This window comes from Ranitomeya variabilis, chromosome 3 (assembly GCF_051348905.1).
Source record: "Ranitomeya variabilis isolate aRanVar5 chromosome 3, aRanVar5.hap1, whole genome shotgun sequence".
Classification (NCBI taxonomy): Eukaryota; Metazoa; Chordata; class Amphibia; order Anura; family Dendrobatidae; genus Ranitomeya; species Ranitomeya variabilis.
This window is the reverse complement of record NC_135234.1, coordinates 341,275,719-341,303,004: the sequence shown is the minus strand read 5'-3', so window position 1 is coordinate 341,303,004 and position 27,286 is coordinate 341,275,719. Positions and strand designations below refer to the sequence as shown.

At 43.2% G+C, this 27,286-nt stretch overlaps 1 protein-coding gene across 2 annotated transcripts in view; it reads right to left on the bottom strand.

The window, feature by feature from the left end:
• The window catches only part of SH3D21 (SH3 domain containing 21), a 188,467-nt gene that overhangs the window by 54,677 nt on the left and 106,504 nt on the right, over positions 1 to 27,286 (bottom strand). For both annotated transcript variants that reach the window (XM_077295856.1, XM_077295855.1), the window contains exons 9-10: positions 18,735 to 18,833; positions 1,758 to 1,803 (exon numbers count right to left, since the gene is read on the bottom strand). In XM_077295856.1, the coding sequence (XP_077151971.1) occupies positions 1,758 to 1,803; positions 18,735 to 18,833 (145 nt within the window). The remainder of the gene's footprint in view (positions 1 to 1,757; positions 1,804 to 18,734; positions 18,834 to 27,286) is intronic.

The window sequence follows — 27,286 nt, the reverse complement described above, 5'->3', positions numbered from 1 at the left end:
GCCGTGACAGCCATGTTGTATCACCGCTCATCAATTCTGTGCAAAGTTCTACTCTGCATGCAGAAGAGATCATGATTGTGCTTTTTAAGTAATAATAAATATTGAACACATAGTGGGTCACAGTAATTACATTCAAAGCTATCAATGACCACATCATCCTTAAAGAGAATCTGTCAGCAGGTTATTGCTATGCTATCTGAGAGCAGCAAAATGTAGGTGCTGAGAGCCTGATTCCAGGAAAGTATCATTTAAAGGACTACTTGATGCAGTTTTGCTACAATATTTGTTTTCTCTGATGTAGATGTAGTATTCCTCAGATTGCTAAATGGTGTACAACCCCAACCACACCCCTGATTGGCAGTTTTCTGTGTAGACTGCATATTGTGAATAAGCTGCCAATCAGTGGTGGGTTCGGGGTTACACAGATTAGCTGGTCTGACTTGCTCATGAGACTTTTCTTGTAGTGATAATCTCCTGCTGATAATACACTGATTGTATTGAAACTATAGCGCACAGCCTAGAAAATGATATCCCACTGTAATTGGGCTTTATTGCCCTATATAATGCTGTTCTGAAATTAACTAGCAAACACTTGCACATGTTGAGATTTATCTCTATTAGGAAGCACACAATAGAGCACAGGGAGGGTCTTGCAGCACTGAGGAGGAGCAGTGTGCTGCCGGAAAATATAATTTTAACATATAAGAATAGGATTGACCATTCAGCTCTGTGAAGCTGGATGAACAGAGAGTCAAAATGAGATGGAAAAAAGATACAAAGGTACAAGAAAGAAATTTGGGCTTGCACTGTATACTAAAGGGATCGTCCAGGTTGAACAGAGAGGCAAAAGCATATGAAAAAAGACACAAAGGTACGACAAAGAAAGTTTGCCTTGCACTGTATATTAAAGGGGTTCTCCAGGTTTATCACGAAAGTGTGCAGTCATTCAATGTTTCTTAAATCAGGTGCAGGTAGATGACAAGTTCAAAATGAACATAAAGTGCGCTTCTATAACTTGCACTTTATGTTCATTTTGAACTTGTAATCTACCTGCACCTGAATTAAGAAACAATAAAAGAACTTGCACCTATTTTTGGAGTGTGCGATTAATGTCTCTATTTTGATGTCCCAGGAGTTCACCACTCTCTTCCACTTGCACTTTGCCTCGAGCGCTGTGTGCACACCAAATCTCCTCTACAGTCATTCAATGTGACTGCAGACTTGTGAATCCTCACATTGCACGCTCATGCCTCTGTGATTTTTTTACCTGGACACACGGTCCACAAAACACAGAGATGTGAATAGCTCCATATATATACTATAATGGGTACATGTTTTATCCATGGAAACCACAACTATGGTATGTAAAAAATGGATGTGTGAACGAGACCTTTAACATATGGACAGGAGTTGTCCAGATGGGACAATAGGCATGTAGCTAAAGGCAGGAATTTGAGTACTAAGATTGAGTTTATGCCTTTTAGGCAAGTTCTTAATACTGTATATTCCAAAATCAAATTTATATTTGAGCCCATACTTTAAGATACAGCTCAGGCAAGCATGCTAATTTTTCACTGTGGACGGGAGTATAATCCACTTCCAAATACCATTAGTAATAGTAGTGGCTCTTCTCCTGTGCAGTTTGATTCACCCAAAATTAGTAGGTCTTCTGAAAATCATCCATTGTGTACAGCCACGGACAAGTATTACCATGTTATATTAAAAATACAGTATTTCTATTAAAGTTCATAGCTCACCTGGTCCTTTCAGTGTGGCAGTACGTGTAGGAGGCTTGCTGGCTTTCTGCAAAGTTAATAATGAAAAATGGCATGAATAAATAATAATAATATTGTTAAAGTGGACCAATCACCGGGTCAAAATTGTCCAGTTTTCACTCTCAAGTTATTACTCCTGCTTCCCTAATTATTCTAGTTTTTCTTATGTTTAAATCCGTCCTAATGATCCAGAGATCTGGGGGGTGGGACACACTGTAATAATGCAGATAGCCTAAGGACCCACCCCAGAGAATCGTGAGAGCCATGCCCCTTTGGCACAGACCATACAAATTTGCAATAAAGAGGTGCAAACCTCTGAAACTATGTAGAGGATTTTAACGTTCTGCGCATTCATCAAGTTTATACAGTAAGATGATCACGAATCAAGAGTTTTTAATCACCTTCGTTCATGATTATCTTGCAGTGTAAATGCCCCTTTAGACGAAAGAGTCTTTATAAACAATACATTAAATTTATTATCCAGCATGAACCTCTTGGATGGACCTGGTGCATTTTCACACTGCCTAATTACAGATTACTGTCTACATATTAGACAGGATTAGTAAATATGTCCCAATGTTGTCTGACACAGATTTGCAGAGAAGCCATTTATAGGTGAGAGATAGGACCCAATTCATTATTGCATTTGTGCCTTATTGTGTCTAGTTTTTTGTGTTTTTCACTTGTTTTTATATGTGGCTAATCTTCTTTCAATTTGCACCTTTTTAAAACCCTGTTTCATATGTTAGCCTTTTTCATGTTTGCCATTGTGGGTGTAGTTTTCATTTTCCAGATGTTTTCTACTCATTCATCAATTTCAACTTTTTGAATGTCGCTAAATTTAAAATGTACTCCTGTCCTCCTCTCGAGCCATTTTATGTGCGCTAGTTATTTTGACACAAACTAAATGTACAACTTTTTGTACTACAAAGTCGTAAAACGGGACAAAGACCAAAATAAAAAAGCATTTCTTTATTTTGCGCAAACTTCATGATCACATGCACACTTTTGAAGAACATAGAACAAAAAATATCACAAAACATAAAAGATAGATGATGAATTGCTCCCATAGAGCTATTTTACTGCATACAAGGAATACTGACCTAGAAACTCCTCACCAGCTGGATCTTCATTTTACACATATGTAAAGAAGTGTAAAAGCTGCCCACACTTCCCATTGAAGATTTGATGGTTATATAATGCTTTGAAATGTTTATAAATGTCTATCTATTTTCTGCCCAGCAACAGTGAGTTAGCAGCAGACAGTGGTGGGAAGTGTTACATGGGCACACAGGTTTGCAATTTCCTGCTTTGTTAGGAGTTAAGAGTTCAGCGTTGAAACGTGAAAGACCTGTGGTTTAACCACGTGCAGACCTACATGAGAAAGGTGTTGTTAGGAGGGAAGGCCACCAGGCATCAGACAGTATCTTTTGAAGGAAAGCAAAAAATTAAGTGAGGCAAGATTCTGCAGCCCAAACCAGGAAGCCTAATTAATGGAATGGAGAATTGCTCAAGAGAGCAGCAGGATGAGGTCCTTATTGTAGATCAGGAGGAATATGTAAATGCATGGTAATCGCTCAGGGAGATCAGTGATAAGGAGACCTAAAGAGAATTAAGTTCATAGGAATACGAGTTATCCTATGAAGATATACTGCATAGACATATCGCCATGGTAACAGCAGTACACATACCTAGCCAGTACCCCATTTTCTTATAGCGTGGTGGGATGTGGATGATGCTCCCCTCACCGATGACTACCGCCTGCACCATATTAAGCATACACAATATGGAAGCCAAAATCATGTGAAGGTTGGTTTTTGCTTCATATTTGTATGATAGTGAAACAGTGCCCAATCTGAACACTATCGGGCTGTGTGAACCCTTTGATACTACACAGTAAGGATACTTGTGATATGAAGGCGCTTCTATATATTGATACTGTGATGTGTAAAAGAAATATATGGCATCTAGGTAAACTGCGTAACAGTTTCCTAGTGGTGTAATAGTAGATTGTTTTTACACTATTATATAACAGGAAGTAGTTTACACTGTGCAGTTGAGCGTTAATGTGGCCTTCACTTGTTTCACATCTCTGCTATGGTAAATGTGCATGATAAAATATCATCTAAGGTTATTGATCTACATGAATAGTTATGGTACATTGACTTCTGGGACCTGCACCTCAAGTCAGATTTGGCCACATGCTAAAAATACCAGATCTTTACTGTAAACACTTCTGCCACAAATAGATGACTAACTGGTGAGTAAGTTGAAATAAGTGAAGTTCGTCATAAATGGGAAAAAATAATAAATTACTGATAGGGGTTTGTTATAAGTCCCCAAAAATAATGGAAGAAATGGAGAATATCCTCGTAAAGCAAATAGATGAAGCTGCGACTCATGGAGAAGTCATTATTATGGGGGACTTCAACTACCCTGAAATACATTGGGGAACAGAAACCTGCAGTTCCAGCAAAGGTAATAGATTTTTGACAACTATGAGAGACAATTACCTCTCACAACTGGTTCAGGACCCAACAAGAAGGGGGGCACTGCTAGAGCTAATATTAACCAACAGGCCAGACCGCATAGCAAATATAAGGGTTGGGGGTCACTTGGGTAATAGTGATCACAACATAATAAGTTTTCATGTATCCTTTAACAAGATGTGTAGTAGAGGGGTTACAAGGACACTAAACTTCAGGAGGTCAAATTTCCAATGGATGAGAGATGATCTTGGTGCAATTAACTGGGATGATATCCTGAGACATAAAAATACACAAAAAAAATGGGAGACGTTTATTAGCATCCTGGATAGGACCTGTGCACAGTATATACCGTATGGGAATAAACATACTAGAAATAGGAGGAAACCAATATGGCTAAATAGAGCTGTAAGGGGTGCAATAAGTGACAAAAATAAAGCATTTAGAGAATTAAAGCAAGCAGGTAGTGAGGAGGCATTAAATAAATACAGAAAATTAAATAAATTCTGTAAAAAGCAAATCAAGGCAGCAAAAATTGAGACAGAGAGACTCATTGCCAGAGAGTAAAAATAATCCCAAAATATTCTTTAACTACGTTAATAGTAAGAAACTAAAAAATGACAGTGTTGGCCCCCTTAACCCCCAAGGGTGGTTTCCACGTTAATGACCGGGCCAATTTTTACAATTCTGACCACTGTCTATTTATGAGGTTATAACTCTGGAATGCTTCAACGGATCCTGTTGATTCTGACGCTGTTTTCTTGTGACATATTGTACTTCATGATAGTGGTACATTTCTTTGATATTACCTGTGTTTATTTGTGAAAAAAATGGAAATTTGGCGAAAATTTTGAAAATTTTGCAATTTTCCAACTTTGAATTGTTATGCCCTTTAAATCACAGAGATATGTCACACAAAATACTTAATAAGTAACATTTCCCACATGTCTACTTTACATCAGCACAATTTTGGAACCAATATGTTTTTTGTTAGGGAGTTATAAGGGTTAAAAGTTGACCAGCAATTTCTCATTTTTACAACACCATTTTTTTTAGGGACCACATCACATTTTAAGGGGTCTACATGATAGAAAATACCCAAGTGTGACACCATTCTAAAAACTGCACCCCTCAAGGTGCTCAAAACCACATTCAAAAAATGAACATTTAACTTTTTCACAAAAAATTTACTTTAGCTCCAATTGTTTTATTTTACCAAAGGTAACAGGAGAAATTGGACCCCAAAAGTTGTTGTACAATTTGTTCTGAGCACCCTGATACCCCATATATGGGGGTAAACCACTGTTTGGGCGCATGGCAGAACTCGGAAGGGAAGGAGAGCGGTTTGACTTTTCAATACAAAATTGACTGGAATTGAGATAGGACGTCATGTCGCGTTTGGAGAGCCCCTGATGTGCCTAAACATTGAAACCCCCCACAAGTTACACCATTTTGGAAAGTAGACCCCCTAAGGAACTTATCTAGATGTGTGGTGAGCACTTTTACCCACCAAGTGCTTCACAGAAGTTTATAATGTAGAGCCGTAAAAATAAAAAATCATATTTTTTCACAAAAATTATGTTTTCGCCCCCAATTTTTATTTGCCCAAGGGTAACAGCAGAAATTGGACCCCAAAAGTTGTTTTCCAATTTGTCCTGAGTACGCTGATACCCCGTATGTGGGGGGAACCACCGTTTGGGCGCATGGCAGAGCTCGGAAAGGAAGGAGCGCCGTTTGGAATGCAGACTTAGATGGATTGGTCTGCAGGCGTCGCGTTGTATTTGCAGAGCCCCTGATGTACCTAAACAGTAGAAACCCCCCACAAGTGACCTCATATTGGAAACTAGACCCCCCAAGGAACTTATCTAGTTGTGTTGTGAGAACTTTGAATCCCCAAGTGTTTCACTACAGTTTATAACGCAGAGCCGTGAAAATAAAAAATCATTTTTTCCCACAAAAATGATTTTTTAGCCTCAAAATTTGTATGTTCCCAAGGGTAACAAGAGAAATTGGACACCAAAAGTTGTTGTCCAATTTGTCCTGAGTACACTGATACCCCATATGTTGGGGTAATCCCCTGTTTGGGCGCACGGGAGAGCTCGGAAGGAAAGGAGCACTGTTTTACTTTTTCAAAGCAGAATTGGCTGAAATTGAGATCAGACGCCATGTCACGTTTGGAGAGCCCCTGATGTGCCTAAACAGTGGAAACCCCCCAATTCTAACTGAAACCCTAACCCAAAGACATACCTAATCCTAAACCCAACCCCAACCATAACCTTAACCACACCCCTAACCTGAACACACCCCTAACCCTAGTCCCAACCACACCCCTAACCCCAACACACCCCTAACCCTAATCCCAACCATAACCCTAACCACACCCCTAACCCTGACACACCCCTAACCCTAATCCCAACCCAATCCCAACCATAAATGTAATCCAAACCCTAACCCTAACTTTAGCCCCAACCCTAACTGTAGCCCTAACTCTAACCCTAATGGGAAAATGGAAATAAATACATTTTTTTTATTTTATTTTTTTTCCCTAACTAAGGGGGTGATGAAGGGGGGTTTGATTTACTATTGATCGCGTTTTGTTTAGCAGATTTTTATGATTGGCAGCTGTCACACACTAAAAGACGCTTTTTATTGCAAAAAAATAGTTTTTGCGTCTGCACATTTTGAGAGCTATAATTTTTCCATATTTTGGTCCACAGAGTCATGTGAGGTCTTGTTTTTTGCGGGTCGAGTTGACATTTTTATTGGTACCATTTTCAGGCACGTGACATTTTTTGATTGCTTTTTATTCCGATTTTTGTGAGGCAGAATGACCAAAAACCAACTATTCATGAATTTCTTTGGGGGGGAGGGAGTGTTTATACCGTTCCACATTTGGTAAAATTGATAAAGCAGTTTTATTCTTCGGGTCAGTACGATTACAGCGATACCTTATTTATAATTTTTTATGTTTTGGCGCTTTTATACGATAAAACCTATTTTGGATAAAAAAATAATTATTTTTGCATCGCTTTATTCTGAGGACTATAACTTTTTAATTTTTTTGCTGATGATGCTGTATGGTGGATTGTTTCTTGCTGGACAAGATGATGTTTTCAGCGGTACCATGGTTATTTATATCCGTCTTTTTGATCGCGTGTTATTCCACTTTTTGTTCGGTGGTATGATAATAAAGCGTTGTTATTTGCCTCGTTTTTTGTTGGTTTTTTTTACGGTGTTTACTGAAGGGGTTAACTAGTGGGACAGTTTTATAGGTCGGGTCGTTACGGACGCGGCAATACTAAATATGCGTACTTTAATTGTTTTTTTTTTATTACTTAGATAAAGAAATGTATTTATTGGAACAAATATATATATTTTTTCTTTCTTTTTCTTTTTTTTTTTTACCTTTTTTACTTTGTCCCAGGGGGCATGACTATATAGTCACAAAGCACTGTGTCAGATCAGCGATCTGACAGGCAGTGCAGGAGGTTTGCCGGCGCCTGCTCTTAGCAGGCACTTGCAAACCACCTCCCTGCAGGACCCAGAAAGAGCCCCGCCAGCCTTTTGGATCCAGATCACATCGCGTTGTTCCGAGGGTCTCAGAGAAGCACGCAGGAAGCCCCCTCCCTGTGCAATGCTTCCCTATGCCGCCGGAACACTGCGATCATATTTGATCGCAGTGTTTCGGGGGTTAATGTGCCGGGAGCGGTCTGTGCCGGATGTCAGCTGTAATAATCAGCTGACACCCGGTGGCGATCGGCCGCGCTCCCCCCTTGAGCACAGCTGATTGCCCATGACGTAATATCCCGTCCCTGGGAATTAAGTTCCAAGTTACCTCGACGGGATAGTACGTCATATGGCAGAAAGGGGTTAAAAATAGTCTGGGTGAAATGGTAGATGAGGATGAGGAAAAAGCCAATATGCTAAATGACTTTTTTTCAACAGTATTTACACAAGAAAATCCCATGGCAGACAATATGATCAGGGATAAAAAAAAATTCCCCATTAAAAGTCACCTGCTTAACCCAGCAGAAAGTAGGGCGGCGTCTAAAAATCACTAAAATTGAAAAATCCCTGGGCCTGGATGGGATACGCCCCCGAGTACTACAGGAATTAAGTACAGTCATTTATAGACCATTATTTTTAATTTTTAATGATTCCATAATAACAGGGTCTGTACCACAGGACTGGCATATAGCAAATGTGGTGCCAATATTCAAAAAGGGGACAAAAACTGAACTCGGAAATTATAGGCCAGTAAGCTTAACCTCTACTGTGGATAAAATCCTGGAAGGTATTCTAAGGGATGCTATACTGGAGTATCTGAAGAGGAATAACCTCATGACCCAATACCCGACAAATCTGATAAATTTCTATGAATAGGTGAGTTCCGGACTGGACCAAGGGAACACAGTGGACGTAGTGTATACGGACTTTTCAAAAGCTTTTGATACGGTGCCACACAAAAGGTTGTTACATAAAATGAGAACAATCGGAATAGGGGAAAATATGTGTAAGTGGGTTAAGAACTGGCTCAGGGATAGGAAACAAAGGGTGGTTATTAATGGAGCACACTCAGACTGGGTCGCAGTTAGCAGTGGGGTACCATAGGGGTCAGTATTCGGCCCACTTCTTTTTAACATATTTATTAATGACCTTGTAGGGGGCATACAGAGTAGAATTTCAATATTTGCAGATGACACTAAACTCTGCAGGGTAATCAATACAGGGGAGGACAATTTTATATTACAGGATGATTTATGTAAACTAGAAGCTTGGGCTGATCAATGGCAAATGAGCTTTAATGGGGATAAATGTAAGGTCATGCACTTGGGCAGAAGAAATATGATGCATAATTATGTGCTTAATTGCAAAACACTGGTCAGAACCGTCAATGAAAAAGACCTGGGTGTATGGGTGGATGACAAACTCACATTTAGTGGCCAGTGTCAGGCAGCTGCTAAATAATAAAATAATTAATAATAAAATAATGGGATGCATTAAAAGAGGCATAGATGCTCATGAGGAGAACATAATTTTACCTCCATACAAGTCACTAGTGCGACCACACTTAGAATACTGTGTACAGTTCTGGTCTCTGGTGTATAAGAAAGACATAGCTGAACTGGAGCGGGTGCAGAGAAGAGCGACCAAAGTTATTAGAGGACTGTGGGGTCTGCAATACCAAGACAGGTTATTACTAGGGTTGAGAGAAACGGATCGGACATTTTAAAAAATCGCCGACTTTCGGCAAAGTCGGGTTTCGTGAAACCCGACCCGATCCCAGTGTGGGATCGGCCATGCTGTCGGCGATCTTCGCGCCAAAGTCGTGTTTCGTATGACGCTTTCAGCGCCATTTCTCAGCCAATAAAGGTGGACGCAGAGTGTGGGCAGCGTGATGACATAGGTCTCGGTCCCCACCATCTTAGAGAAGGGCATGACAGTGATTGGCTTGCTTTCTGCGGCATCACAGGGGCTATAAAGGGGCATGCACGCCGACCGCCATCTTACTTCTGCCGATCTGAGCATAGGGAGAGGTTGCTGCAGCTTTGTCAGAAACAGGGATATTGTTAGGGAGGAAACATTAACCCCCAAACCGCTTGTGCTGTAGCGATTTCCACTGTCCAACACCACCTTTTCTTTGCAGGGACAGTGGAGCCAAGATTTCTGTACATCAGCTCTGTAGCTTATAAGGCTCCCTGAAAGCTGCATTGCTGTTTGTACGCCGCTGTGCAAACCAACTGCTTTTTTAAAAGCAAAAGTCCTGTTGCTCCTTTCTGCACAGTTCTATTGTTTATTTGTCCACACTTTTGTGTGTAGCAGTCCTTTTTATTGCTGGCTGCCATACTTGTACTGAGATCATTGTAGGGAGATTGTTATTGTAGTACAGTCCCTTTTTTATATATATATCTTCCAGCCACTTTCTGCCACTTATACTGTGTAGTGTAATGCAGTGGGCCTGAATTTTGCAGCAGTGTCCCACACATAAAAAGGGAGATTTATATTGCCACTAAGTGCATCTGCGTCAGTTCTGTTTGGCGTACATCTGCCAGCCACTTTCTGCCACTTATACTGTGTAGTGTAATACAGTGGGCCTGAATTTTGCAGCAGTGTCACACACATAAAAAAGGAGATTTATATTGCCACTAAGTGCATCTGCGTCAGTTCTGTTTGGCGTATAGCTGCCAGCCACTTTCTGCCACGTACACTGTGTAGTGTAATACAGTGGGCCTGATTTTTGCAGCAGTCTCCCACACATATAGAAAGGGAGATTTACATTCACAACAAGTTTACATACACCTTCTACCTTGTTTTACAGTACCATATAACGGTTGTTAGTTTGGTTACATTTTCCCAAGAATGAGGAAGTCTGGTGGAAGAGGTCGTGGCCGTGGGCGGCAATTGCCAGCTGGTAATGATGGTGGTGGTGGTAGTGGAGAATCTGGTGGTAGTGGGAAAAGCAAAATAACAACTAAGGCTCGAGTTGTTGAGCCAGCGTCATCGTCTGGCTACAGAAGGCCTCGAACGCTCCCTTTTCTGGGAGTAGGAAAACTGCTTTTAAGGCCGGAGTAGCAGGAAAAAGTTTTGGCTTTCCTTGCTGACTCAGCCTCTAGCTCTTTCGCCTCCTCTTCGGAAAGTTCAAAATTTAAAAGCAGCAAGTCATCAGTGGATGCTCCCGGTCAGGAACAAGTCGCTTCCTTGTGTCCTTCACCCAGAAAAACAGTGAAGGATGCGTCAGGCGACACCACAGGTTACACCATAGAGCTCTTTACACATACTGTGCCTGGGTTAGAAAGGGAAATTGTTAACAAGCCATTACAAGATGAATCAGACATGGAGTGCACAGATGCACAGCCACAGCTAGATTATTATGCTGTTCCATTGACTCAGATCACAACATTGCCCTCGCAGTGTACTGAGCCAGAACCTGACCCTGATGAGACTATGGTGCCCCGTCCCGAATGCTATAGCACCTTACACAGTGACACAGAGGAAGGTGCACAGGACATTGAAAAGGAGGTGATAGATGACCCAGTTGTTGACCCCGATTGGCAGCCATTGGGGGAACAGGGTGCCGCTGGCAGTAGCTCTGAAGCAGAGGAGTATGAGCCGCAGCAGGCATCAACATTGCAACAGCTTTCGTCTGGCAGGCCCGTATCTGGCCAAAACCGTGTGTCAAAACCAAAAACAGTTTTAGGACAGCGTGGCCATCCGGTGAAAGTAGCGCAGCGTGCAATGCCTGAAAAGGTATTCGATAGTAGGAAGAGTGTAGTCTGGCAATTTTTTAACCAAGATCCGAATGATCAGTGCAAAGTTATCTGTAAGAAATGCTCAAGGACCTTTAGCAGAGGGCAGAATGTCAAAAATGTAAATACAACGTGCATGCGTAGACATTTAACCAGCATGCATTTGCAAGCGTGGACTAACTACCAAACGTCCCGTACTGTAGGTGCACCTGCTCTGCATGAAGCTAGTCAGCAACGCTACATTGCTTCCCTCACTGTAAGCCCACCGTTTAGGACACCATCTGCAGCAAATGTGGAGGTATCGTCGCAAGGCCAAAGCAGTCAGGGAATCACCAGGTTGTTGGTAGGAAACACTGTATGTAGGCCAACAGCAAGAATACTCTCACCAACCCTCTCTCAATCTGCCATGTCCACCACCACCCCAGCTAGTTCCACCATATGCAGCTCTCCAGTCCAGCTCACCCTACAAGAGACTCTCATTAGGAAAATGAAGTACTCATCCTCTCATCCGCGTACACAGGGTTTGAACGCCCACATTGCTAGACTAATCTCGTTAGAGATGATGCCCTACCGGTTGGTTGAAAGCGAAGCTTCAAAGCCCTGATGGCCTACGCAGTACCACGCTATGACCTACCCAGTCAACACTTCTTTGCAAGAAAAGCCATCCCAGCCCTCCACCAGCATGTTAAAGACCGCATTATCCATGCACTCAGGCAATCAGTCAGTAGAAAGGTGCACCTCACAACAGATGCATGGACCAGTAGGCATGGCCAGGGACGTTACGTGTCCATCACGGCACACTGGGTTAATGTGGTGGATGCAGGGTCCACGGGACAGCCATAGTGGGACAGTTCTGCCTAGCCCACGGTCTAGGAAACAGTTGGCTGTAGGCGTTCGCCACCCCTCCTCCTCCTCCTCCTCCTCCAGCAGAAGTGAAAGCTCGTCCACAGAGCGCAGTCGCACGACCACTCCATCCGCAGCTGCCAGTGTTGCACACGAGGTGTCCCATTATGGAACAGCTAGTGGTAAGCGTCAGCAGGCTGTGTTGGAAATTAAGTGTTTGGGCGACAACAGACACACCGCGGAAGTTCTGGCCGAGTTCTTGCAGCAAGAAACTCATTCATGGCTGGGCAGTGTACATCTTGAGGCAGGCAAGGTAGTCAGTGATAACGGAAGGAATTTTATGGCTGCCATAGCCCTTTCAGAACTGAAACACATACCTTGCCTGGCTCACACCTTGAACCTGGTGGTGCAGTGCTTCCTGAAAAGTTAACCGGGGTTACCAGCCCTGCTCCTGAAGGTGCAAAGACTTTGCTTGCACATCCGCTGGTCGCCCGTACACTCCAGCCGTATGCAGAACCATCAGCGATTGTTGAAGCTTCCCCAGCACCGCCTAATAATCGACGTTGCCACAAGGTGGAACTCCACACTGCACATGCTTCAGAGGCTGTGCGAACAGAGGCGTACTGTAATGTATTTGTGGGAGGATACACAGGCAGTTGGATGGCAGACATGGAGTTGTCAGGTGTGCAGTGGTCGAAGCTACAAGACCTCTGCCAAGTCTTTCAGTGTTTTGAGGAATGCACACGGCTGGTAAGTGCAGACCACGCCACCATAAGCATGAGCATCCCACTAATGCGTCTATATAACAGTCAAAGAACAAAGCGCGGCAGCACTCACCGATCCTGTAGCAAAAGCTTGTCTTTATTGAAGCATAATTATAACATCTTCACGGCACGGGGGAGTGGAGTGGAGAAAGGAGTGAGCAGAGAAGAACGACGTAGAAGTGCTGTTTTGGCGTGAAACGGCCGTCGTCCTTCTCTGCTCACTCCTCTCTCCGCTCCACTCCCCCATGCCGTGAAGATGTTATAATCATGCTTCAATAAAGACAAGCTTTTGCTACAGGATCGGTGAGTGCTGCCGCGCTTCGTTCTTTGACTGTTATATAGTATCTGCTGATTTACACGAGAGCACCTCCCGAGACTATCAGGTCCACTGCCTTCGGGATTTATTACACATTACGTCTCCTGTGTGGGCTGTGCTGCTTTGCTTTTTCTTGTTGGATATATCTCCCACTAATGCATCTGCTAATGCAAAGTTTGACGCACATTAAGGAGCAGGCGTCTGCAGCCGAGGATGAGGGAAGCCTTCATGACAGTCAGCCATTGTCTGCTCAGGGAACTCTCCTGGATGAGGTGGCGGATGAAGAGGAGGAGGAGGAGGAGGAGGATGGGGATGAATATTTATGGGAGGAGGAAGCTTCTCAGGGGGCAATAGAAACTGGTGGCGTTGCAAGATCAGGTACAGGGTTTTTGCGGGAGACAAGTGATGTTGATTTGCCAGAAAGTGCTCCTCAACCCAGCACAAGCAGTGATTTGACACCTGGAACATTGGCCCACATGGCTGATTATGCCTTGCGTATCCTAAAAAGGGACCCCCGCATTATCAAAATGATGACCGATGATGATTACTGGTTGGCCTGCCTCCTGGATCCACACTATAAAGGGAAATTGCAAAATATCATGCCACATGAGAACCTTGAGCAAATATTGGCTACCAAACAAGCAACTCTTGTAGACCGTTTGGTTCAGGCATTCCCAGCACACAGCGGCGGTGATGGTTCTCACACGAGCTGCAGGGGGCAACATGGCAGAGGTGTTAGAGGTGCACAAATCAGAAGTTTAGCGTTAGGACTGGCAAAAATGTAAGGACCCTTGACGTGGGTTGCCGGCTTACGTATTGAGGCCCCAATATAAACTAATACCTTACATACATTGATATGTGGGTTTTTTTTGCACTTTATCTTGCAAGGCGCAGTCGGATCAAGATGGCTCTGTAAACTGTAGGCCTCTATTCACACAGCATGCATTTTGTAGCACTGGGCAGCCCGCCTGTATGTGCGTTAGTAATAGGCTGTAGACCAGATGCTGTGCATTGCTTGTGTGAACAATGCCACATACAGACTATTATCGCTTATCTCTTTGTGCACTAATGCCAAACAACCAACACTGGATTGAAAGTGGTTGTTTCATCGGTATTTTTTGCACCTGTGTTGCTGCCATCATTGATCGGGTCCGATGCGCCCTGCTGGTGCATTTGTTTGGAGGCTTCAGCAGGTAACCATCTCTGCTTTTTTCTCTGTGATTTTTTTTTCACAAATCAGAAGTGGCGCTGGACAGAGGGGTTTTATGACCAGGTTGTGGAGTGATTTCGCAATGACCGCAGACACGACAGGTACTGCTGCATCAATTCAAAGTGACAGGAGACAACATTTGTCCAGTATGGTTACAAACAATTTTTCCTCCCTTATCGATGTTCTCCCTCACACGTTATTCCCCTTTGATTACTGGGCATCTAAAATAGACACCTGGCCTGAATTGGCAGAATATGCATTACAGGAGCTCGCTTGCCCAGCTGCTAGTGTGCTATCAGAAAGAGTATTCAGTGCTGCTGGTTCAATACTGACCGAAAAAAGGACACGTCTGGCTACCCAAAATGTTGATGATCTAACCTTCATTAAAATGAACCAATCATGGATTTCTAATTATTTTGCCCCACCTTCCCCTGCTGACATGTAGCTTTCCTGTAAAAAGGTCTTGCTTTTGGCCTCCTCTTACTGACTGCTCCAATTCCTCCATTTGCAGCTGCTGAATGTCCACCATAGGCCATTTTTACACCTCCCTAAATGAGCTGACTCCCCCCACGGGGCCGTGGTTACCACTTGGCGCAAGCACCCGTGTGAGTGCCGTTTGCCTGGACAGGTGGGTGTGTCCACTTTTGGCCGACGGCACAGGGTCCCTCATAGTACAGTGAAGTGTCTCTGGTGGTGGTGGTGCACACCCAACGTCAGACACACCGTCGTAATATGAGGGGCCCTGGGCCAGTACCGCCGCCCACGAGAGAGTGTTCCCCCCTAGCTCAAACAGTGCTCTACCACTTGCAAATCTTACCTCTCACTGCTCCACCACTGTTTAGTCTGTGCTGTTAAATCCTTCAATGGCACTGCCAATACAAATTTGTTGAAATGATAGATGATAGTAAAAATATACAGGGGCCCTGCCCTCCATTTAGACCTGTGAATACTGTGCGCGAACTACCACTGTCTGCTACTCAGCAGAGGAACCCACCCCTGTACCTAGCTTTGCCACCTGTTTATTTAGGAACATTTTTTTTGCAGACATTTAGCCCACTTTACTATTTTGGCCAACTTACTGTGTCAGCCACTTCTTCCAGTTGTCCTCCAAAGCAGTGCCGCCAGTTTACTCCTGTTACCAGTTTAGAACTGCATTGAGCCTACTTTTTTATTTTAGGCCTACTAAGTCTGTCTGCGCCACTCCTTGCAATCGTCCTCCGCTGACCAAACCAATGCTGCCTGTGTACCCCTGTACCCTATTTTAAACTGCATATAGCCTACTTTTTTATTTTAGGCCTAGTAAGTCTGTCTGCACCACTCCTTGCAATCGTCCTCCGCTGACCAAACCAATGCTGCCTGTGTACCCCTGTAACCTATTTTAAACTGCATAGAGCCTACTTTTTTATTTTAGGCCTAGTAAGTCTGTCTGCGCCACTCCTTGCAATCGTCCTCCGCTGTCCAAACCAATGCTGCCTGTGTACCCCTGTAACCTATTTTAAACTGCATAGAGCCTACTTTTTTATTTTAGGCCTAGTAAGTCTGCGCCACTCCTTGCAATCGTCCTCCGCTGACCTAACCAATGCTGCCTGGGTACCCCTGTAACCTATTTTAAACTGCATAGAGCCTACTTTTTTATTTTAGGCCTAGTAAGTCTGCGCCACTCCTTGCAATCGTCCTCCGCTGACCAAACCAATGCTGCCTGTGGACCCCTGTAACCTATTTTAAACTGCATTGAGCCTACTTTTTTATTTTAGGCCTACTACCTGTGTTTGTCTGCGCCACTCAATACAGCTGTCCTCCACTGAACAAAGCTGAGCTTCAATCTTCAGGCTTTCGGCCTATATTTTGAATATGAAACTGCATTTGGCCTACTAGTTTGGTTGGGCCTACTAACGATGTCTGCCGCTCCTTCGTGTTCTCCAGTGCTTTTCTCCTGTGCTTCAATCTTCAGGCTTTCGGCCTATATTTTGAATATGAAACTGCATTTGGCCTACTAGTTTGGTTGGGCCCTACTAACGGTGTCTGCCGCTCCTTGCTTTTCTCCTCCACTGAACAAAGCTGAGTTTCAATCTTCAGGCTTTCGGCCTATATTTACAATATGAAACTGCATTTGGCCTACTAGTTTGGTTGGGCCCTACTAACGGTGTCTGCCGCTCCTTGCTTTTCTCCTCCACTGAACAAAGCTGAGCTTCAATCTTCAGGCTTTCGGCCTATGTTTACAATATGAAACTGCATTTGGCCTACTAGTTTGGTTGGGCCCTACTAACGGTGTCTGCCGCTCCTTGCTTTTCTCCTCCACTGAACAAAGCTGAGCTTCAATCTTCAGGCTTTCGGCCTATATTTTGAATATGAAACTGCATTTGGCCTACTAGTTTGGTTGGGCCCTACTAATGGTGTCTGCCGCTCCTTGCTTTTCTCCTCCACTGAACAAAGCAGTGCCGCCTGTTTACTCCTGTTAACAATTTTGAACGTCATTTGGCCCACTTTATTATTTGTCCCTACTAACTGTGTCTGCCACTCATTACAGTTGTCCACTGATCAAAGCAATGCCGCCTGGTTAGTCCTGTTACCAATTTTGAACTGCATTTAGCCTAGTTACTTATTTGGGCCTACTCACTGTGTCAGCCTCTCATTACAGTTGTCCTCCACTGAACAAAGCAATGCCGCCTGGTTAGTCCTGTTACCAATTTTGAACTGCATTTAGCCCACTTTATTATTTGGGCCTATATCTGTGTTTCCTCCTCATCCTGCCCATTGCCCAGCCAGTGCTAGATGAGTCTGCTGGTACATTGACCCAGACCACTACATTCCCCTTGCACTCTACACAGCCAGAATCTGATCTTGCTGAAAGTCAGTTTCCCCTTCCCGCATACTATACCACCTTACACGGGGACAAAGAGGAAGGTGCAGATGAAAGTGCAGGTTCCTTCATCAGGTGGGGGGGGCATACTCATTGGCTATGTCACTGGCACAGGGCCCCTCATAGTACGCAAAAGTGTCTCTGCCAGTGGGAGGCGCCCCCGCCGTCAAACACACCGCCGTACTTTGAGGGGCCCAGTGCCAGTGCCAATGCGAACGAGTGTGCCCCCCTGCTTGCTCAGGATCACAGCACTTGCAAAGTTGAAATACTTACCTCTCCCTGCTCCACCGCCATGACGTAGTCCGCGTTTCCTGGGCCCACAAAAAACTTGAGCCAGCCCTACCCCCCCACAACTTTAGCCAAATGACCCCCAATTTTCAATGCCTAAATATTATTATAAGGTAAATTAAGATTGACAAGCTTAAGAAACAAGAATTGATGTTTTGGGCATTAAAATAAGCACTGTAGGTGTTTTCCTGTCCTCCACTCACTGCCGACTTTGCTTCACAATTGACTTGCATTGGGTTTCGTTGGATCCCCAACTTTTCGCAATAATCGGCCGATTTCACCCGACCCGACTTTTGACAAAGTCGGGTTTCGCGAAACCCGACTCGATCCTGAAAAAGTAAAAGTCGCTCAACTCTAGTTATTACACTTGGGGCTATTTAGTTTGGAAAAACGAAGGCTAAGGGGTGATCTTATTTTAATGTATAAATATATGAGGGGACAGTACAAAGACCTTTCTTTTTACTCATAGACCTGAGAAAGGGACAAGGGGGCATCATCTACGTCTGGAGGAAAGAAGGTTTAAGCATAACAACAGACGCGGATTCTCTACTGTAAGAGCAGTGAGACTATGGAACTCTCTGCCGTATGATGTTGTAATGAGTGATTCCCTACTAAAATTTAAGAGGGGACTGGATGCCTTTCTGGAAAAGTATAATGTTACAGAGTATATATACTAGATTCCTTGATGGAACGTTGATCCAGGGAACTAGTCTGATTACTGTATGTGGAGTCGGGAAGGAATTTTTTTCCCCAATGTGGAGCTTACTCTTTGCCACATGGGTTTTTTTGCCTTCCTCTGGATCAACATGTTAGGGCATGTTAGGTTAGGCTATGGGTTGAACTAGATGGGCTTAAAGTCTTCCTTCAACCTTAATAACTATGTTACTATAAATGGTGAAATATCTCTGCATGTTTAAGAAATATTTGTCAATAGATCACACTTACAATTTGTGAGTTTGTAGGGATCAATATTACAAAGTTATCCGGGAACAGACCGGTTTTTCCATTAAATTCTCCTCGCCACCAGCCCTCATCTTCTGTCTCCTGTGGAAAGATGCAAGCCATAATATGAAAGGTATGTCAACTGTACTTTTCAGAAAAGTTTGTATAAATCAATAGTACAGGCAAATATAAGAAACTTTGTAATGTACAGTATATTATCAGAAAAATCTGTTTCTTTCACCACATATCAGGCAAATGTTACTCTCTTCTGCCTCCTGAATTCACCAACTGTTCTGAGAAAAACATCTTGCTTGAAAAAGGGGAGATCCCTAAAATCTGGTGTGAATACTGAAAAAAGCAATGCATTATGCATTACTGTTGGCATCACACAGGACTCATGGTAGCGCTCACCTTTTCTTCTCCAGACAATCATTATTTCAGATGTCAATAACAATCTGAAGGGGGCTTCACCAGAGAAAATAATTTTACAAACTTGAATTTTAGCTTTTATTATTTCAGTGTGGTATATAATTTTTGAATGTATTAAACGGTTTCCATGTTTGATTTTGCTGCTTTCAGTTTAAATCTACAGTGCACACACTCCAATAAGAAAAAGGTAAACCATTATATGAACAGGTGTCAAAACTTTTGAGCAGTACAATACAACAAATAGTTTACACTGAAATTGTCTGAACAAGTGACCAAACACTAGAGCAGTACTGTACAACATATAGTTTACACTGAGATTCTGCTGAATACATCACATATGAGACACCAGACAATGAGACTGCTGTATACATCACAAAGAATACTCTGAGACTCTGCTCAATACAGTACATAATGCAGGATACACTGAGACTCTGTTCTGTACATCATGTGGAATACAGGGTGGGCCATGTATATGGATGCACCTAAATAAAATAGGAATGGTTGGTGATATCAACTTCCTGTTTGTGGCACATTAGTATGGGTGGGGGAAAACTTTTTAAGATGGGTGGTGACCATGGCGGCCATTTTGAAGTCTGCCATTTTGGATCCAACTTTATTTTTTCCAATGGGAAGAGGGTCATGTGACACATCAAACTTATTGAGAATTTCACAAGAAAAACAATGGTGTGCTCAGTTTTATTGTAACTTTATTCTTTCATTAGTTATTTACAAGTTTATCTTTGTTTACAGCCATTGACATGTCGCAGAGGTTAACACGTGAGGAGCAGATAGAAATTGTGTTGATGTCTGGTGAACGCAGTACCCGGGTCATTGCAGCAGATTTCAATGCAAGACACCCTACGCAAGAAAACTCTCACCATTCCCATTTGATTTAGGTGTATCCATATAAATGGCATACCCCAAAAAGTTTGCCTCATCACTGAACATAATGTTCTGTGTATACTGAGGGTCCTGTTCCAGTTTTTGTTTTGCCCATTCTGCAAATTCAGTGCTATTTTTATGCAAAAAGCGTATATAGCCTGCAGTTTTTGTAGCAGTTAGCAGTGGTAATGAAACAGGTTATATCGCACTACTGATATTTTGAGTCTGTGTATCTTTAGCACACAATAACTGATAGCTTAGCGAGGCTGAAAAAATAATTGCTATGAGTAGATAGTGTGTGGCTGGAACAATAGCACCAGTAAATTGATAATTAAAATGAGGTTTAGCTGTATGTGTATTTATCGTACTAATGCCCTGGCATGTATTCTACTGTATTTTTCTTTCCTTTCTACATTCAGACATGTGAATTTTGGCCTGTGGTTCAGACCTTAGTTTAAAAGCTAATTTTAGTCTGCTTTCAGTAAATCATCACATACATTAAAACATAGTAGGGAAGTACAAGTATTCTAGGAATTCAGTTCTGCATTTTCTAATTTGTTACAAAATGTCAATGATTCAATACAAAAAAAAATAAAACTGCTTATGAAAAATCCTGTAAAAAGATGAAGACACTCAGTTGAGAAAGACAAATCCACTTTGGCATTGGCATAAGCCCTATAGAAAATTAATTAAATAGAATTCACTTACCACTACATCATGATCAACATGTTGCAAAAAAAACAACATCATTTTTTCCTTCAGTGTCCATCTTTTAATTTGAACATAACAAGGTAGTAGACAACACTAGGGTTGAGCGAAACGGATTGGACATTTTCAAAAATCGCCGACACAGCAAAGTCAGGTTTCATGAAACCCGACCCGATCCCACTGTGGGATCGGCCATGCGGTCGGCGATCTTCGCGCCAAAGTCGCGTTTCATATGAGAGAGACTTTGCTCCCCCATTGACTTACATTACACTGGGTTTCGTGTTTCGGTCGATCCCGACTTTGCACGATAATCGGACGATTTGACTCGACTCGACTTTTGACAAAGTCGGGTTTCGCAAAACCCGACTCGATCCTAAAAAAGTTAAAGTCGCTCAACCCTAGACAACACTACTATATCTGGCTAAAAAGATGGACACCGATGGAAAAAGGTCAAACAGACTACACAGTTGCATGTTGAGGACTCCATTCACCTAACTGAGGTCTAGAGCTTTTTTGGGGAAGGTATGAATTCCATTTTTTGGGCTATTAGACGGAAGCCCCCAACTGTCCAGAATGGCACTGCAGATTAGCTCTGAATCTAAGCTAATATTGATGCAGTCATGTGAAGTCTGTACTTGCAACCTATAATTGAATCTGGTTTGTTAATATTGTAACATCTGTGCCTGAACATATCGTTTTGGGGCAGCACCCTGAAACACCATGTCTGCAAATTGAGATTATGCTTTTATCCTAAGTCATATGGCTAGGCTCGTTAAAGGGTCGATATTGACTTTTAGGATTGCTACTTACAATAGGTCTCACTAGAGTTCAAGTCCTCTTTCTCTCTGAAGAGACAGTTTGCATGATCATATTTGTAACGTTATCCTGTAACTTAGCTTCCAGTGCTGTGGAAATATTACTATTCTTGCATAGTGTTGCAGCAGTATGTCTCCAGGAGGAGTGCACATCACTTGTGGTCATAGTAGTTGTAAGCTTGCAATCACGTAGAGAATGAATGAAGTGGAGGTACAAATGCTAGAACTCCATTCAAGTAGAGCTCTGCAGAGATTACTGGAAGCTCAATAGTTGGGCTCCCACAATCAGTAAGTTATCCCCTATCTTATCGATAGATAACTTTAAACACTAGTTAAAAACCCTTTAAATTACTGCAACCTACATAACTGTTGGCATCCCTAGGCCTAAAACTGACCATACAAAATTTTGGAGGAACCAGCCTAATCATCTAATGTGTATGGGGGCCTCTAAACTCTCCCCCAAAATGCACGTTTATTTTGGATGAAAGGTACTTGGGAGAGATACTGTAGCTGTTAGGCAGCTATCTAATAGGCAGTCTAAGTTCCATTCATATAGTGTTGTAATACTTGTAAAGAAACTTTGAAATGTAATTGTTATTAAAAATCCTCTCTGTTCCGTTCCTTTTCTATTATTTATTGATTGTCATCAAGGGAACTGATTAGAGCTGGCATGTAGCAGTGGTGGTGATCGGACATGTACAGTTTCTTTCAAGCGTTTTGGTGCTGAACCTCGAAGCACTGCACTAAGGCTGGGCAGGACTGCTGGACCCCTCTTATCTCTTGATCCTTGCAAGTCTCAGTCTCACAATGTTTCTGATGCTGTAGAGGTAAATCTGCCTCATATTGGAGCACATACATTTTAGGCCAGTAGTGCGGCGAAGCTACCGGTCTGAATTGCACAATCAATTGGGAATGCCTGCCCCAGAGCAATCAGGAAAATGGCTGGCTGGGGAGGAGTGCAGTCCTGAAGAGACAACGTGGGAAACATCATTTTATGCAGTTTTCTATGTTTTTTAAGTGTACTCACAACAAATATGTATATTGCATGCAGGGCAGACAGAAATGTCTAACAAGAATATTTAAAACATTTTCTTCTGTTTTGCATCATTTCTAAAGATATATATTTTATATCTTTAACTATGATTAATGAGTGGGCTCTTCCATGTGTCTATAGATGTGCTATGTACTCTAACCAATGAGATGTCTTCTCCTTATGGCTTACCCCTTACCCCCTATTGACTATTTGTCACCTTCAAAAAAGTGCTTAGTAGCGCTCCTTTTGGGGCAATTACAGTTTACAACTCTGCACATTTGGTCCTTTTGAAATTTTGGATAGTCAGATTCTGACTTTGTCACTCTTGTATATTCACGATCCTGTGTAGTTCTGGCATTATACTTAGACTGTACTGGAACGTGCTGAGAATAAAAGTAGTCAGTATGCAAGAAGGTTAATTTAATAAATACTTTTGTTGCGAAGTGTCAAAATGTTAAAGAGCTTGTGAAAGCAGGTAAATGGATGCAGTAATGGTCGGAGGCAGAGCAAGGGGGTTAACAGAGGGATTTAATATACAGTAACAGCGTTACTCCACACAGGGAGAGGGTAAATGGAGGATAGGATAATAAAACTGTGTATGATAAACTTAAGGGCAACAGGTGTATAATAAGGTAGGGGAGAGTTCAAAGGTATCAAACTTATCGATCCGGCGTTGATGAGGAGCAGTCTCTGAGATGGCAGTGGTGGCGTCCTGGCCTGAACGCTTGAAGAATCCGGGGTCGTCCTGATACGGAAAGGGTCTTAGATTCCAGTGTCGTCAGTGGTCCTGGGATGTCCGATCGCAGGTCCTGGGTCCAAGGGGAGATCAGTTGGAGGAGAAACAGTCCTTTCTTTTAAGCGCCAACACAGCACAGGAGTATGCGGGAGCGGATATATCAGGCATCCTCACTCTGTCACAAGGAGGGATCACTCATACTCAGTTGTACTACGGGAGTCAGCACTGTCAGTGATCTCTGAAAGCATCTCCACCTGCAGTCTCTGATAAGCTTCCATAGGCCACTCTGGCTTGGGCCTACTTTGTCCTGACCATGCAGTGCAGGAGGGCTCACACTTAGCCCCTACACACCACAGCTTCCCGCCAACACTGCACTGTTGCCCTTTTATGTCCTCCACGCCCTCTGGTCTCAAAGTCAAAGGTCTGTCAAGAGAACTAACCTCTCCCCCCTGCAACTCGGGTGACAGCACCGGTGGTTCCGGACTCGTCCTGGACAAGGCACTCCAAGGCCGTTTCTCCTCCATACATTCCCCCTTTCTTTGTGGTCGCCACTCCACAGGCAAGATATCTTGCAGCAGACATTTGCATTCTCCTACTCCTTTCACAATTTGTCACCAAACAAATGTTCCTAATCAAAACGGTTAGGGGGTCTTCTTGCGGTTGAGTATTCAGGGCGACATAAACTGGGAGTCTCTGTCGAGTCCTGGGAGGTGGTTGTATTTGGTTGGACTGACAGGGCCGGGTGTTGTGAAATTGGATTCTGGGCTCCCCCGGTGGCCACTTGTGGAATTGTACTTGTGTGCATCATCCCCTCTGTTCACCTGCTCCTATCAGGATGTGGGAGTCGCTATATAACCTTGCTCCTCTGTCAGTTTCATGCCGGTCAACAATGTAATCAGAAGCCTTTCTGTGCATGTTCCTGCTACTAGACAACTCCCAGCTAAGTTGGACTTTTGTCCTTGTGTGTTTTTGCATTTTGTTCCTGTTCACAGCTGCTGTTTCGTTACTGTGTCTGGAAAGCTCTTGTGAGCGGAAATTGCCACTCTGGTGTTATGAGTTAATGCTAGAGTCTTAAAGTAATTTCTGGATGTGTTTTGATAGGGTTTTCTGCTGACCATGAAAGTGCCCTTTCTGTCTTCTTGCTATCTAGTAAGCGGACCTCGATTTTTGCTAAACCTATTTTCCTACTACGTTTGTCATTTCATCTAAAATCACCGCCAATATATGTGGGGGCCTCTGTCTGCCTTTTGGGAAAATTTCTCTAGAGGTGAGCCAGGACTGTCTTTTCCTCTGCTAGGATTAGGTAGTTCTCCGGCTGGCGCTGGGCATCTAGGGATAAAAAAACGTAGGCATGCTACCCGGCCACTTCTAGTTGTGCGGCAGGTTTAGTTCATGGTCAGTATAGTTTCCATCTTCCAAGAGCTAGTTCTCATATATGCTGGGCTATGTTCTCTCGCCATTGAGAATCATGACAGTTTGACCGGCCCAAAAAAAAGGGTTAAATTACTGGCTGAGAAAGGAGAGAAAAAAGAAGTCTGCTACAATTTTTTTTTTTTTTTTTTTCCTCTAGTTCTGAGTGTGCTCTTGATTGAATCACTTGCTGGTCTGCCTGTGCTGCGGCCTTCCTCTCTTTCTCTCCTTCTTGTCCTTGAATGGCTCTGTGTTCACCTGTTTCAAATGGATCTTCAGAGTGTAGCTACAGGTTTGAATAATCTCGCCACAAAGGTACAAAATTTGCAAGATTTTGTTGTTCATGCACCTATGTCTGAGCCTAGAATTCCTTTGCCTGAATTCTTCTCGGGGAATAGATCTCACTTTCAAAATTTTAAAAATAATTGCAAATTGTTTTTGTCCCTGAAGTCTCGCTCTGCCGGAGACCCTGCACAGCAGGTCAGGATTGTAATTTCCTTGCTCCGGGGCGACCCTCAAGACTGGGCTTTTGCATTGGCACCAGGGGATCCTGCGTTGCTCAATGTGGATGCGTTTTTTCTGGCCTTGGGGTTGCTTTATGAGGAACCTCATTTAGAGCTTCAGGCGGAAAAGGCCTTGATGTCCTTGTCTCAGGGGCAAGATGAAGCTGAAATATACTGCCAAAAATTCCGCAAATGGTCTGTGCTTACTCAGTGGAATGAGTGCGCCCTGGCGGCGATTTTCAGAGAAGGTCTCTCTGATGCCATTAAGGATGTTATGGTGGGGTTCCCTGTGCCTGCGAGTCTGAATGAGTCCATGACGATGGCTATTCAGATCGATAGGCGTCTGCGGGAGCGCAAACCTGTGCACCATTTGGCGGTGTCTACTGAGAAAACGCCAGAAAATATGCAATGTGATAGAATTCTGTCCAGAAGCGAGCGGCAGAATTTTAGACGAAAAAATGGGTTGTGCTTCTATTGTGGTGATTCAACTCATGTTATATCAGCATGCTTTAAGCGTACTAAGAAGCTTGACAAGTCTGTTTCAATTAGCACTTTACAGTCTAAGTTTATTCTATCTGTGACCCTGATTTGTTCTTTGTCATCTATTACCGCGGACGCCTATGTCGACTCTGGCGCTGCTTTGAGTCTTATGGATTGGTCCTTTGCCAAACGCTGTGGGTATGATTTGGAGCCATTGGAGGCTCCGATACCTCTGAAAGGGATTGACTCCACCCCATTGGCTAGTAATAAACCACAATACTGGACACAAGTGACTATGCGTGTTAATCCGGATCACCAGGAGGTTATTCGCTTTCTGGTGCTGTATAATCTACATGATGTTTTGGTGCTGGGATTGCCATGGCTGCAATCTCATAACCCAGTCCTCGACTGGAGAGCTATGTCTGTGTTAAGCTGGGGATGTAAAGGAACTCATGGGGACGTACCTTTGGTTTCCATTTCATCATCTATTCCCTCTGAGATTCCTGAATTCTTGTCTGACTTTCGTGACGTTTTTGAAGAACCCAAGGTTGGTTCACTACCTCCGCACTGGGAGTGCGATTGTGCCATAGACTTGATCCCGGGTAGTAAATACCCTAAGGGTCGTTTATTTAATCTGTCTGTGCCTGAACACGCGGCTATGCGAGAATATATAAAGGAGTCCTTGGAAAAGGGACATATTCGTCCTTCGTCATCTCCCTTAGGAGCCGGTTTTTTCTTTGTGTCTAAGAAAGACGGCTCTTTGAGGCCGTGTATTGATTATCGACTTTTGAATAAAATCACGGTTAAATATCAATATCCGTTACCACTGCTTACTGATTTGTTTGCTCGTATAAAGGGGGCCAAGTGGTTCTCTAAGATTGATCTCCGTGGGGCGTATAATTTGGTGCGAATCAAGCAGGGGGATGAGTGGAAAACCGCATTTAATACACCCGAGGGCCATTTTGAGTATTTGGTGATGCCTTTTGGTCTTTCAAATGCCCCTTCAGTCTTCCAGTCCTTTATGCATGACATTTTCCGCGATTATTTGGACAAATTTATGATTGTGTATCTGGATGATATTCTGATTTTTTCGGATGACTGGGACTCTCATGTCCAGCAGGTCAGGAGGGTTTTTCAGGTTTTGCGGTCTAATTCCTTGTGTGTGAAGGGTTCTAAGTGTGTTTTTGGGGTTCAAAAGATTTCCTTCTTGGGATACATTTTTTCCCCCTCTTCCATCGAGATGGATCCTGTCAAGGTTCAGGCTATTGGTGATTGGACGCAACCCTCTTCTCTTAAGAGTCTTCAGAAATTTTTGGGCTTTGCTAACTTTTATCGTCGATTTATTGCTGGTTTTTCTGATGTTGTAAAACCATTGACTGATTTGACTAAGAAGGGTGCTGATGTTGCTGATTGGTCCCCTGATGCTGTGGAGGCCTTTCGGGAGCTCAAGCGCCGCTTTTCTTCCGCCCCAGTGTTGCGTCAGCCTGATGTTGCTCTTCCTTTTCAGGTTGAGGTCGACGCTTCTGAAATCGGAGCTGGGGCGGTGTTGTCGCAGAGAA